The 15,660-nt window shown below is 38.8% G+C and overlaps 1 protein-coding gene across 1 annotated transcript in view; it reads left to right on the forward strand.

Annotated features, from left to right (window-relative positions):
• The window catches only part of zswim5 (zinc finger, SWIM-type containing 5), a 43,571-nt gene extending 36,022 nt beyond the window's left edge, over window positions 1-7,549 (forward strand). Inside the window, exons 11-14 of the mRNA XM_051128516.1 lie at window positions 1,514-1,671; window positions 1,776-1,939; window positions 2,307-2,388; window positions 4,280-7,549. Coding sequence (XP_050984473.1) covers window positions 1,514-1,671; window positions 1,776-1,939; window positions 2,307-2,388; window positions 4,280-5,142 — 1,267 coding nt within the window. The 3' untranslated portion in view covers window positions 5,143-7,549. The remainder of the gene's footprint in view (window positions 1-1,513; window positions 1,672-1,775; window positions 1,940-2,306; window positions 2,389-4,279) is intronic.
• The last annotated feature ends 8,111 nt before the right edge of the window (window positions 7,550-15,660 follow it).

Raw genomic sequence — 15,660 nt, forward strand, 5'->3', positions numbered from 1 at the left:
ATGTTAAAAAGTGTCTCCCCCTAATATACCTGCAACTTACTAGCAAGTAGCAAATGTCGTTTCTGGCTGTAGGTAAATTCTGTAGTTTATTTTTTTTTTTACTTAAAAGAAAAAAATGGAAAAAAAAATGGGATGAGTCCTTTTGTAATGTTTTAAAGAGTTTTATGCTCACCAAGTTTGTATTTGTTTGACTAAAAAAATAGTTAAACATTGTAGTTGTGAAATATTATTACAAATCTTAAATAACTGTTTTTTTTATTTTAATAAGTTTTAAAATATAATTTGTAATTTCAAAGCTGAATTTTCAGCAGCCATTTCTCCAGTGTTCAGTGTCATGTCATCTTTTAGATGTCATTCTAATATGTCATCCTGGACCACAAAACCCAACTTAAATAGCAAGGGTATATTTGTAGCAGTAGCCAAAAATACATTTTATGGGTCAAAATTATCGATTTTTCTTTTATGCCAAAAATCATTAGGATGTTAAGTAAAGATCATGTTCCATGAAGATATTTTGTAAATTTCCTACCTTAAATATATTAACTTAATTCTTGGTTAGTAATATGCATTGCTAAGAACTTCATTTGGACAACTTTAAAGGTTGATTTTTCTTAGTATTTTTTTTTTTTTTTTTTTTTTTTTTTTATTTATTTTTTTATATATATATTTTTTTGTTTAATATAGGTTTTCAAATAATTGTCCTATCCTAACAAATCATACATAAATGGAAAGCTCATTTATTCAGCTTTCAGATGTATACATCAAAAAAAAGACCCTTATGACCCTTATGCTGTCCAAGGTCACATATGCTGATTTGCTGCTCTTATTATTATCATTAATGTTGAAAAGTGTCAGTTCTGAGCAATTTAGTGTATCATTGCTGAAAAAAATAAAAAAAATAAAACCCTTACTAACCTAAACAGTACTACTTTCAAAAGTAGTTTACTTCAAAACTGGAAAGAAAATTTGCATTTATAAGTCACACCATCATGTGGCAACTTGCAAAAGAATGTTGGATGTTCTTTTCTTTGTCATGTTTTTCATGTTCATTCAAAATGCATTGTTTTCACCTTTAGTTATTAAACACATTTCCTCACATTACACTGAATCTCCACGTGATGTGCAAGTTATGCTCTCTGACTCCATATAAAGCCTCTGTGGGACCTTATTACTGTATATCTGCACTGAGGCATCATTATCCGAGTCTAGCTCATCACAGTCCTCACTAATACACAATCAATAGCACAGCTCCCTCTGCGCACCTTCTGTGAGTCTAAGCTAGTGTGGTCTAATATGTTCACTCAGACAAGAGTAGCAGAGCGTAGAGCGCTATTTCTAATCACTTGCCATCAGACAGAGCTAGTGGAAACCAGAGCCAGTGTATGGACGTAGCACACAGTATTCTGCTTTTCTACTTTGGCTGTAGAAAACAGAAGCAACAGAAAATGAATGGAAAAAAAGCTTATAGAGTCTTATATGTGTGACTAATCCTGAATAATTATGTTCGCCGCAGGCTTCCAGTACTGGAGTCCACGGCTCCCTCAGGTGATGTAGGACACCCTCACCATGGCATCTCCATAGTGCCCAGCAGATACCCACGCTGGTTCACACTGGGCCACCTGGAGTCTCAGCAGTGCGAATTAGCCTCCACCATGCTTACTGCTGCTAAGGGTGAGTGAGATCGCTCACAGCGGGTCACATGTGAGGTTCACTTTAAACAAACTTTAATGTGCTGTGCCAGTGTTTAGCTAAGAGAAGTCTGTGTTTTGTCTTAGGTGACATGTTGAGATTGCGGACTGTTTTGGAGGCCATTCAGAAGCACATCCACTCCTCTTCCCTCATCTTCAAACTGGCCCAGGATGCCTTTAAGATCGCTACTCCTGCAGATAACCCTCCTGACATCACACTGCTCAATGTAGCGCTGGAGCTCGGCCTTCAGGTAAATCTAAATTGATCCTTATGTGGTTAATTTTGTTCCTGCACCAACTATGCATGTTGTGATCGCGTAGGGTAGTGACCCACACAGATTTTGGCCCCATTTTCCTGTGTTTCTCTGCATATAAACCTTTTTTGGGCTTTTTAGAAATATGCTTTTGACAGAAGTTTATTATATTCACCAAGGCTGCATTTATTTAATACAGTAAAGATACAGTAATATTGTAAAATATCATTTCAATTTAAACCTTTTATTGTCTGGTTCTTATTTTTAGTCATTTTCAGTGTTTTTATGTACACTGTATGTATTTGTTCCAGTACACTATCCTGCATCTTTTGTGTATCTAATGCAATATGACATTTCTCTGCAGGTGATGAGGATGACTCTCTCCACACTCAACTGGAGGCGGCGGGAGATGGTTCGCTGGCTAGTCACATGTGCTACTGAAGTCGGTCTGTATCAAATTGATTTTCTAATGTCTTTTTCCTGCCAGGTTTAAATGAACACTAATTTTATTTAAGACACTGATGTGCACTTTAATAGTTTTGTCTTTTTAAAATGTCATGCAAACCCTGTGGTTTGACTGAAATCCATTTTGTCGAACTCAAGCTGGCTGACCTAAATAATGAGACTAGCTCAGCTTTGTCTTTATTATACACATTAATCAGACTACAGCTGACCTCTGCGTATACATCGTCAGACTTAGGTGACGCCCAATGTGTATTTAAAGGGATAGTTCACCCAAAAATGAAAATTCACTCATTAATTACTCACCCTCATGTCGTTCCATACCCATAAGGCCTTCGTTCATCTTTAAAACACAAACTAAGACTATGTTTTAATGAAATCCAAGAGCTTTCTCTTCCTGCAAAGACAGCAACGCAACCGAAAAGGTAGTAAGGACATTGTTAAAATAGTCCATGTGACATCTGTGCTTCTTTGTGTGCACAAAGAAAAGAAATTGTTGAATAAAGTTGTTATTTTTGTTTTCTTTGCACACAAAAAGTATTCTCATAGCGTTATAAAATTACGGTTGAACCACTGATGTCACATGGACTATTTCATCTATGTCCTTACTGGGGCTGCCCCCTAATAGTTGACTAACCATTAGTCAACGAAAAGAGGCTTAGTCAACCACAATTTTATTAGTTGCTTAGAAAAAAACAGGAAGAGGCAAAGTCATGCAGTTAACGGCTAGATTACGTGGTAATATAGTACATCAGGCAGGACATCCAAATGCTCGCGTATCATTCATCAGCCTCGAATATGGCTTTTCACATGTATGTAGTATCAACTTTACATGGCAGCTCAATCTAATGTTAACCTAAAAAAATGTGTCTGTGGAGTGTGGAAGCTGAGTAGTAGCGTGCTTACTGCATGACAGATGGATGTGCTGGTGCAGTCACTTGCTCTTAAAATACTAATTTTTGGTCATACACATAAAAGTAATACATATTTTGAATCTGTAAAGACTCTGTTAATTTGTGTGCACTCAGAATGACAACAAAACGTTACGCTTTTGTAAAATAATAAAAGCAAACAGAATGCGCTTTCTGCTGTCTCGTTTTCTGTGAACTTGAGCACAAAATTTCAGAACTCTGTGTATACTTGTCTTATAGACATGAAAAATCTATATATAGAGAGCGAAATGTACCAATTCAAATAGAAAACATATTCTCACATTATGTAATCTGTGTGAAACATGCGTACAGGTGCGTCAATACTGCGGATATGATGTGTCAGAAAATAAAGCGCTAGTTTATCAATAAATTGTTAAAACGTTAACGCAGTTTCCTTGCTGTTTTTCCTTGCTGTGGCAAGCATTTTTTAGTGTGCACTAGCTTGAGCACTTATTAGGCTATGTAGGCAATTAAAAGGCGCATTATTATGATTTGTATGGTTTATTAATAAACGTACAACTAATAGTCGACTAATGCTTAAAATGAACGACTACTAGTTGACCAGAAAAATCTTTAGTTGAGGGCAGCCCTAGTCAGATGGACTACTTTAACAATGTCTTTACTACCTTTCTTGGCTTACGTGGTAGTTGCGTTGCTGTCTATGCAGGGTCAGAAAGCTCTTGGATTTCATCAAAAATATATTTGTGTTCTGAAGATGAACGAAGTTCTTGCAGGTTTGGAACAAGATGAAGGTGACTAATTAAAGACAGAATTTTCATTTTTGGGTTAATTATCCTTTTAATCTACTTAAATGTTTCACTGAAATTGGACATGACTTGGGTAGTTGGATGTTGAATGACTTGGGTAGTTTATCACGTAGTTACTAAATGCATGTAGAAGCACAGAAAAACTTGTTCTGATTGGTTCTTTTGTCTCACTGCAGGTCTGAGAGCTTTGATTAGCATATTGCAGAGCTGGTACACTCTCTTCACCCCCACTGAGGCAACCAGCATAGTGGCAGCCACAGTGATGTCCCACAACACCATCCTGCGCCTGAGCCTCGACTACCCACAGCGGGAAGAGCTGGCCAGCTGCGCACGCACCCTGGCCCTGCAGTGTGCCATGAAGGACCCCCAGAACTGCGCCCTATCTGCCCTCACCCTCTGCGAGAAGGACCACATCGCCTTCGAGACGGCTTACCAGATAGTCATCGACGCCGCCTCCACGGGCATGACCTACTCTCAGCTCTTCACCATCGCCCGCTACATGGAGCACCGCGGCTACCCCCTTCGAGCCTTCAAACTGGCGTCTCTCGCCATGACCCACTTGAACCTGGCCTACAACCAAGACACGCATCCGGCCATCAACGACGTGCTGTGGGCTTGTGCTCTCAGCCACTCGCTGGGCAAGAACGAGCTGGCCGCCATCATCCCCCTGGTGGTCAAGAGCGTTCACTGCGCCACGGTGCTCTCGGACATTTTGCGGCGCTGCACGATGACGGCCCCCGGCTTGGCCGGCATCCCTGGCAGACGCAACTCGGGCAAGCTTATGAGCACTGACAAAGCCCCGCTGAGACAGCTCCTGGACGCCACCATCAGCGCCTACATCAACACCACCCACTCCCGCCTCACACACATCAGCCCACGCCACTACGGAGAGTTCATAGAGTTCCTCAGTAAGGCCCGTGAGACCTTTCTTTTGGCCCAAGATGGCCACATTCAGTTCGCCCAGTTTATAGACAACCTCAAACAGATCTATAAGGGCAAGAAGAAACTCATGATGTTGGTACGGGAACGTTTCGGTTGAACCTCGTTTTTTCCTTCATCCTTGGTTTATTTAAGGCATTATTTTATTCTTCCTTTTTTTGGTGAATTTTTCAGTTTTATTCATTTGTTTTGATCTGTTTTGTCGTTTTTATTGTGAACGATTCGTGTTCACTAAGTTATTCTACCAGGTCGAACCTGTGGAGGGGAGAAGAACAACTGTAATTATGACCATTTATGTTTTTGTTTTGGCTCGTTCTTGATTTCGTTCAATCAAGATGTTGTGATAAAAATGTAAACGTGGCACATAAAAGAGAAACCAAATGATTACGTGGTCAATTTTGAGCGTGGGGGAGGCGTTTGGTTGGTTTTGGAAGGGGCTTGAACACTCGAATCAAAACGGTCATTCCTGAAACACTCGCACACAGTGTTATCGTCATACCTCGATCGTATTTTACGGATCAGCTTTAACTCTCTCTCTCTCTCTCTCTCTGGAAAAGGCCTGGTTTTAAGAGTGAGACGGGCACATCACCTCAAACTCGTACTCTGCCGAACCTCCTAACCACGACTCAAGCGAGCCACAAGACGTGAGCCCTCCCCTCTCTCCTGTGTTTGTTACTGTTGGCTCATCCTAATCTCCGTTCGAAAGTTCAGCGTGCGAGAATACCCGTGTGCTCAATCCTTCCTGGTCTTGCTGAATTTGTACGCAACAGAGATATATATACCCATCAATATCAGCCATACGTGTTTCTCCGTTACCTCTCAGTGGAAAAACGAAAACAGAAACGAAAAGACTTGTGTGAGATTGAGTAGCAGTAATAATATATATGTACTAGCACTTCATTAAATTCCACCCCCTACATGACGCATTCGAATCAGCAATTACTTACTGCGTACAAATTAGGCGAATTGTATAGATGCATTTGACGCAACATTGGCAGAACAAGGAATTAGCTGGCTTTAAAGTGTACCGTAATATCTTCCACATTCCATGACCTCCGCCCTCCACAAGTGCCCCAGTGGATCCGAACACTTAGAATGCACTCCGCGGCTTCCATCTGAAGGAAAACGAGAAGAGAGGAAACGAGAAAAGAGATGCTCAACTCCGTTCTCAGGGAATCACTTAAAGAAACAAAACAGAAAAAAATAGTAGCATAAGCATTTAAGATATTGTAAATATGAAAGTGTCAATTCAAAAAATTGTAAAGTTATAATTATTTATGATAACTGTATGTTTTTCTTTTCGGATACTTGAATTTGTTGGGCTGGGAATGTGACGACCGTAAGAGGAAAGACTTCAGAAACATTTCTCAGGTGCTCCTGTGTACATTTCTGATTTACTGTTTTATTTGTATCCTCTTTTATTATTATTATTATTTTTGTTTTTTTTGTAAAACATTTTTGCAAGAGGAAGCATGTAAAGAAGGAGAAAGGAGAGGACAAATGTTTATGAACAGACTATGCAGAACCACTTCACGATTTGCCCTCTTCACCCCGATCTTCCTCCGTCTTTTCTCCTTGTTTGGCTCGGGGGGTGGGGGCGCTCTCCCAAAATTCAACCGTTTGTATCTTGTAAGTAAAGTAATCTGCACGAGCTTCGAGTTTTGGATGGACTTTGCCTTTGATCTACGTACAACTCTTTACTTTGAAGCCTTATAGTCTTCTCTGAAAGCACTGCATGTGTTTCAGGACATTGTGTTGCCAATGTCAGTGGAGTACGGCACAGAGAAAACGGACCTACGCCTTCGACTGGCCCGAACAAGGATGAAGGGCGCCTGCTATTCTATTCTCCATCGCTTTGACGCGGTCCACGTCCTTCAGGGTCGTGACTATCTTGTATTGGGGCTTTTTGGGGGCAATAAGGTTTTGAGGTTGCGACTTACCATTGCCTAATTGAGACTTTGATAGATGCTTCATTAATGGCTAAATCTTGAGGAGATTTCTCTATGTTGTTGGTTAAGGTTGATTAATTTCTATGGTTTGCTGGTTTCCATTTTCAGTTGGTTTTGTTCACGGGTTTCGTTTTCTAAAATTCATACTAGTTGTCTCAGCTGTGGCATACTCGAACCGCAAGGTGTTAGTCACGTTATGCAGCCTTTGTTCCTCAAGCGGACCTGAGAGAAAGCTCGCAGATTAGGGAAATCTTTACTTTTTTCTTTTTCTTTGTTTCTTTCTTTTCTTTTTTTTATAAACACACATCTACAGAATGATAATAGTGCTGCCTGTTCGATTACAAAAAAAACATAAAAATATATAAAAAAGAAAAAAACGAAACAAAAAGGTAAAAAAACGAGCATTTTCTGTAGCTAACTAGTTGGTCCAATGGCATTGCAAAAAGAGAATAACCTCCTCTGGCTTTTGATTTCTCTCTTCCATACTCTTAAGTGTCTGTATGTGTTAACTGTACCAGTGTTTTGATCTGTCCCTAGAGTTTAGAAGGAAAAAAATAATCGCTGGTAGAGATTGTTCACTAGTTCATCTACTGTTTGATTTCGTTTCGTTTTAATTTAAGGGAAAGTGTTTGTCGCCTCTTTGTGCTACTGAATTATAAAAAGGTATCCAGTATTTGTTGCCACAAAAGTATAGTTCATCAACACTTTTTGTTTGTGCAACCTCTTGAGCTAATGTCTATAAACAAAAATTTATTACTATTTATGTAATGCTACTACCATTTTATATGATTTGTGTTGAATTTCAGTGCTTTTCTATGAATAAAGTGTGAAACACGTCTTTGCCTCTTTTTAAATGTAATGATATACAGCTAGCTCAAGTGCAACTTTTATGCCTGGGATGACGCATTTCGTTTTGAAACAGGAATTTGGCGCATTGAAGGGTTTTTTTTATTTTTTTATTTTAATTACAGTACAGTAATACCAAATAGTTGTGCAGATGCTAAACCCATTAAATGAAACTCTTACAATAATAGCATTTACTTCTATCGGGGCTGCAAGTAAATAGACACTGTTCAAACATTCACATTGTTCAAAACAAAAAAAACTATGTTAAATAAACGTTGTTTGAACTTTCTATCCATCAAATAAGTCTGCAAAAGAAATATATTTCTTTTTTCACAAAAATATTAAGCAGCACAATTATTTTTGAAATCAACATTAAAAAAAGACACTGGATGCCCATTTTTCACAAGTTGTGGGTCATTCCATGAAACGGGTGCCTTTTCCACTTGGAAAAAGTGAAAAAATGTTACTATTTTTGAAATATCTGTGAAACTGTATTGTGCCATCTTAGACTATGTAATTTATTATTTTATGACTACCTCATGTTTTGGTATTTTTGTCAACCCTGTTACCGACACAACTTTACAAGATAGATTTAATTAGAACTCATATGCCATGATACAGGCATTAGCTCAATAGTATACCAAGGGTGACCAATGTTTGAATTTTACACAGACAATCTTTAAAAATAGGGTCAAACCTAATCAATGTCATCCCTGTTACTCTTAAAAAGTAATAGGTTGACGGTAACAGGTTTGACGATTTCAAACAAATTTGCTAATTGCTAGCTAATAGTCAAGTTCGCAAAAGCACAAATTGTACACTTTCAAAGGATTTTACTTGTAGATATTGATTATATTAAATGTAAGAAACAATTGTTTTAATTTACATTTTTAAAAATGGCAACAAGATTGACATCACTTGATGTCTCTCCTCAGTCAAGCCTTATAAATCATCAAAAATAGAACATTATAGAGGAGTGAGAGTTATGTACTTATGTTACTTATGTTTTAGGTGTTTTAGGTGTTGGAATCCTGGATGAGAGATGATGTAACTTCCCAGAAGTGTTGTCACTTAAATGTATTTTGCAAGGTTTTTTTTGATGAGGGTAACAAGGCTGAAATGAACTCAGGGGACACCAATAAAATTATTTATATTTTATAGAAACAAAAATGCATACTTATGGCAAAAACATAGTTTGACAGTGAGCCTACATTAAGAACAATATGCAAATGTGATTTTTCTTTCAGTTTGCAAATTAAAAGTCAAAGTGAGGGACAGGCCACAAAATCTTATCAGCATAAATCAGCTTTTAAATTATTTAAAATAATGTTTGAATTTGTATGTAATATTGATGAGCATAGATAGTATTGTTTATTTGTTGTTATATTACATCTTTTTGATTATTTCTTAGGGATGCAAAAGGCACAGATTTTGTGGAATGACCTTGGTATGATTCTTTAGGGTCTACATGAAATGCTAAATATTTTGGCTAAAATTCCTAAAGTCCTAAAACAACACTTTTTACCGTGTCAAAAACAGCTCTTTCAGGTGCATGTCTCTTCCTGCCTTTTTTGTGTATTTGGTGGTGTGTTACCATCAAGAATGAAACTAATCCACTGCGTCCTCAGTGGCTCTAATGTTGAGAGAAAATTAGGACTCTTATGTTCACAACTACAAAATACTTGCATTTCTTACGAGACATTGTTGTCGCTACAGCTGCTACTGCTCTGCCAAATTGGAAATAACCAAGTATCGTACCAGAATCTTAAAAATGATCGTTTTTGGAAAAAAATAATCATACATGAGTCAAACGTACAGAATAGAGCTATTTATCTGGACCGACAACTTTTTGACATAACCTGCAAATTACCACAATACAAAAATAACTAGGCTATCTTAGTGGGAAGCTCAAAACCCCACTTCTGAGTCGCTGTCATCGGAAGCCTGCATGTTGCCAGATATTGAGGGGTTCCTTTTGTGGTACAGATTTAATGCCAATCAAAATTATCGTACAAATACGATAATTATCATACCTGCTGAAAGTGTAAAATATGCTAAGATGGGACAGGCCTTCAGTGGTCTTGGGTGGGGACTGAGCGTATGACACTACACCGCTTAGAAAATCAAAACGTTTAATAAGTGAGACTGTTTACATGTTACATGTTTGAACATAAATGTGTGTTGGCAGTGTAAATAAAAACCACTGGGTGGATTTTTATTTAGTTTGTAAAAACAATATCCCCTTTTTCAAATCAAGCCATTCTCAGCTTCTTGTCTGTGTGGCGACACTCCGACAGAGGCCACTCCCACGACAGTTGATTGACACTGGCGTCTTACCTTAGACCTGCCCTGATCAGTGTTGCCAACTTAGCGACTTTTCAGACCCTCTTCGTGACTTTTTTTTCCAAAAAAGCACCTAGCAACAATCTAGCAACTTCTTGGACAAACCTTATTTAGTTTCTGAGACTCTCCGGTACTGCCGCACGAACACGAGGTCTTGCTTTCCCGGCGTGGACACATCTATCTCTGCATCTGCTCTGTTCAGCGAGCGGCAGAGAGGAGCAGCACTTTTAAGTTAAAATGAGATATTCTGTTGCTTCTAACTCTATTTTACATGCAGGTATAGCTGAAATCACAGCATAGATATTGTCCTAACCGTATGTGTATTTGATTTCATTAGACAATGTTGTGATTACGAATCAGAACCTGACTTGAAGTTTTTTTTTTTTTTTTAGCTTTGAGGGTGTATGCTAGTCTGTATGCTAACACATGTCTCCAATTTTGATGTGATGAGGTCAGAAATATCACTGCAGTTAAGGCAAAAAAAGTATGATACACATCTCGTCGAGACTACATCTCCAGCTCTCCTCCTGTCTCCTCTTTGGAAAGTCAGTGTCTGAATCACAATAAACTCCAGGAAAACCTCGTGTCAGAGTGATCGACTGTGTTAGAGATGCAGTCGACAGGAACAATGCTCTTTGGGCCTGCTTATACAAACTATCCCATCCATCAGGGTCCCTCACAGCTGCTGCTCTTCATTGTGTCTTGGACCCAATGCAGCGCCGCGCTCCTGTGAGGACCACTGAGTAAGTGTTTGTCAAGCATGGCAGTGCTGCCGGCTGAAATATGGATGGGGTTGGCTCTGTTAGACACGCCGCAAAGAGAAGGCATTTCCTTAGCTCAGTGATTTAGCAGAAGTGACACGCCAGGAAAAGAGAGACGAGTAATTGGCTTTCCCACCTTGTTGTGAGCTTCCAGCGCGGGCTGAGCCTGTCAGATTGGAGCGAGGAGTAGGTGTTGGGCTTGGCGGGGGAAAACAAGCATTGTTTATAAGTGTAACAATGTTACGGAGGCTTTTCTTTAATTAGAACCCGGCCCATCGTCAGAAGGACGACGTCTAAACGCAGTCATGGAGCACAGGATCCTGTCAGGCAGTTTGGAGAACTGTTGTGCTTCTGGGCAGGTTTGTGCAGCAAGAGGAAGCTTTGTCCTTTGCACCCTGCATGGCAGGTTCTGCTGTCAGCGTAATCACATATTGTGTTCATAGGGGAGCTGATTTGCAGAGCTTTGTTCTGCTGCTCTGATTTTCCCAGAATCCCTCTGTAATTGGGGTGTCGGAAGACTGGGTATGGAGGGGTGGGGCAGCTTGGGACTTTTTTTAGGTGGGAGGTGGGGTGGGCTGAGTGGGAATGGAGAGCTGTAGTGGATTACGGAAGAAAGAACATTTTGCAATAAACGCAATGAAAGATCATGCTGAACAGCTGTGATATGTGTAGTTGCTTACACTTTTTATCAACAATTGCATCATTCATTAATCAAGGTTTATGTAAATCTATAAATATACTCATTGTTAATTAGTTCATTCATACAGTGGTTAATGTAAATGTATATAAATTACTTCCAGTCCTCAAGTTTGACTGGCTAAGTGGAGTTCCAAGAATCCAACAGCACCGTTTTTCTCTGTTTATCCTCTTCAGAAAGAGGAAAAAAATAGTGACAGATTGATAACGGCAGTCAGAAGAGAGAACAATGTCAAATTTACAGCCAGAACAAACCCATAGCAGTGTTAACTAGTTTTTTTGTACTTTGATGCAAAGCTAATACAAAGTATTGTGTTAAAAGTACACATACTTTTTAAATGAAAACTTTGGATTTAGCATGCTAAAAGTGGACTTCACATCGCCATCTAAAAGAGATAGATTACCCAAAAAATGATTTACTCACCCTCAAGCCATGCTAGGTTTATATGACTCAGTTCTTTCAGACAAATACAATCAGTTATGTTAAAAATGTCCTGGCTCTTTCAAGCCTTATAATGGCATTGAATGGCTGTTGAGATTTAATTTGAGTGACCATATGTCATATTCTATATTGCCTAAAATATCTAGGTTTTGGCTTTGTTTTCGTACTTGCTAAAGCAAAGACTGTAGACATGTCACTCCTATAGTTTTGAATGGGGAAAAATGCAACACTCATTATGGCTATGAATCCCCACCTTCGGAAAAAATGAGCCAATCGCTAATCGGTAAAGTGCACTGACTGATCTCGTCTGAAAAATAAGCTTTTTTTTAACGCTATTGGAGCATAAGGAACAATATTTATGAGGCAGTTTGTTGTCAGATTTCATTGGTGATTTCAAATATGAAATTTATTCATAGCTTGGTGAACAGTTTTGGAGATGCACTTGCCTGCCCGAGAGGCGTTTCAAAGATGGCCGCCAAGTGAAATGACTTGCCTTAAAGGGGTCATTGGATGCAAAGTTCGCTTTTACATGTTGTTTGAACATTAATGTGTGTTGGCAGGGTATGTACAAATCTACCCTATAATGATAAAAATCCATGCAGTGGTTTTTAATTAATCTGTAAAAATAATATCCCCTTTCTTAAATCGAGCCATTCTCAGATGCCTGTCGGTGTGGCGTCACACCCACAGAGGCCGCTCCCACGATAGTTGATTGACATGAGCGTCTTACCTCAGATCAGCTGTAACAGTCCAACCTCCATTGTTTGGATGTAAGTTAGACAAGAATATCTCAGATTGAAGATGCAGTGGATTACATTTGTTTGTGAAGGGAATGCGCCTCCCGATCTACATATATCAGTCTATGTTTGCGCGAATCATTCGTGATCCAGCTTTACTTACAGCAGAAGTGAGTAGAAGGGTTTTTTTTATGAATCTTTGCGATTGCCTTTCCTATTAACGTGCTAGTTAGCAAGGTTAGTGGCTAAATGCAGCTATAGTAAACAGGTTCGTCACTTCACAGAGAGAAGAGAGGGGCGGGGCGAGCAGAGCTCATTAACATTTGAAACAACCTCGACCAGAATAAGATGATTTTTGCAGAGCTGATTTTGACAAGGTAAAAAAGGTATTGTTTTATACTATCATTAAGAATTTTTAACCAAAGTATATTATAGACTTTTCATTAAGACCCTAAAAAATCATATCAACTTGTGGAAAATGGGCAAGTCCATTGTAAATAATTAACCAGGGACGTTGGGCTACAGAGAAGGTAATGATGGAGAAATAGTCTGACAAGAACATGCAGGCATTGTAAATAATTTTATTTTATTTTTTTGGCATCCCCCGGTCTTGTCTGTAAAGTATGGTTAAATAAAATCTACATAAAATTAAATTAATTAAATACAAAAAAAAAAAAAAAAAAAAAAAAAACATATTAGCTGTGTTCAAAGACTTTATATATCGGAAGACTGTGCACTCCTATTACTTAAGAATTGGAGAAAGCGCAACGCCCAATATGGTGAATAAGCCCCGCCTTCTAAATGAAAGAGCCAATTGTTGATTAGTAAAGTCATCACGTCACTGCAGCTGCCATTTGCAAACTCACATTCATGACTGCGCATGTGCATCGGCTGGTCTGGCATCAAAAACAAGCCTTTTTTATGGTATTCAAACATAAGAAAAAGCTTTATGAGACTGTTGTCGTTAAATTTAATCGGTGTTTTCAAACATGAAATTTAATCGTAAGCTTAGTAAACAATTTTGGAGAATTTGATGTTTCCCCATTCAAAGAGATAAGATGCACTTGCATGCCCGAGAGGTATTTTAAAGATTAATTAATTGAGTTATCAGGTAATTCTAATTTTTTTTTGTAGTAATAAAAAATATAACATATATTAGCAATAATACTTAGATTGTAGACAACCGATAATAAAGTATCAAAACCATACAGTTTTATTCAACAAAACTGTTAAAATACATAATGTACAGTAGTCAACATTTGACGTTTGTCATTTCAACGTTGTCCTAAGACAAGCACGGGTATTCTTTTTGGTCTTAGGACAAATTTAACTAAAGGTTTTGATCCTTTCATGATTTCAAATGTTGACTACTGTATTATAAACAAGAGCTAATATACATGATGCTTTATAACAAATGACTGCAGAGGGCGCTGAGGGCCTGATGATTGTTTACACATGATTTGTTTAAAATGTGGAATGTGCCACTTCCGGTATTTTGCCAATTAGTCGACATGAGCAAAATGCAATCGATGATTTGTAAAAATCCTAATACTGTAATAGAATTGAAGAATCACTGCAGCCCTGCTTCATACATTGCTATTATAGACAATAGACCTTTTCGCCCAACAAAAATTCACTTACGTGATCACACCTTTTGTATAAAATTGGGTGTTAACAAATTATTAATGATCAATCATTTCGATTTTAAAAGATGGATTCCACCATACTGACACCAACTTGAAATCCGTCCCCAAAATTTCAAATCAATCTTAAGCCAAGCCCCCCAAAACCCTCCCATCTGATAAAGCAGTGATAGTGCCAGGACCTGACAAATGATGTACAGCCTGCTGTCTTCAGGAACATATTGGATTTTCAGGCCTGCTGATTTGCTGAGAGATTGAGCCCAAACCCCCACTTTCATCCCCCTTGTGGCTTCCTAAAGGAGACCTTGGGGAATTCAGCTTTTTTTTTTTTTTTAGTGGATTCATTGTTGCAATTAAAAATAATACCAGGAGCCCCTTGAGGTATCGCGGAATAAGTGTGTGCACGTGTGTGTATGCGCTCGAGCCTCACTAGGAAACGGGCCCAGCCCCCCAATCACAGCTGTGCTCCACGGACATGAACTAGCGGCGAGCGACAGGGGCTTAAAAATCCAAAAACACTAATCAGCAAATTGATTACAGGACGTTTCTTCTTTCAGCAGGGCTTACCGCACCTAACACACAATCAAGGCCAGACTTATCCCGCATCGACAACACCGCACACCGGCGGATGAGGGTAAAAGAGGGTTGCAGCTGCCACCATTTCACACTAAATGCCCATATGCGAGTGTGGAAAAACATCCATCATGTTGTTTCAATTTACGGTCTGCGGTTGCTTGTAAAACAGACAGTAAACAACTTGAACCGAAAATGAATTAGTAATCATTCTGTTATGCTAACAAATGACGGATTTGCAAGCCTATATCAAAACTATGCCGTTTCGTATACACAAATGAGCTTCAGAAAGCACTAACACGATTGAAAAATGTAGAGTAATTCCAATAAATCCTTGTTTTGAAGTTCAGGGTTCTTCAAAACACCTCGCATGTGTCGCGTCACATGATGTGTTGCTGGGGAATCCCACTGCCACCCTCCCCAAAACAAAAAAACAACTGGATTTAAGGATTTGCTTACCCAGGGTGCTTATTCGTTGTTTGGTATTACGTCCTCTGGGATTAACATTTCTATTACTAAATGTGAAAGGCAGTAAGAGAGACAGTAATCATAGATCAAGAGAGCGAAACCCCCCACCGAAAGACTCGTGCAAAACAAAGGGAATAGAAAAAAAATGGTTGCACATGAT

The sequence above is a fragment of the Labeo rohita genome, chromosome 2, assembly GCF_022985175.1.
Source record: "Labeo rohita strain BAU-BD-2019 chromosome 2, IGBB_LRoh.1.0, whole genome shotgun sequence".
Taxonomy (NCBI): domain Eukaryota; kingdom Metazoa; phylum Chordata; class Actinopteri; order Cypriniformes; family Cyprinidae; genus Labeo; species Labeo rohita.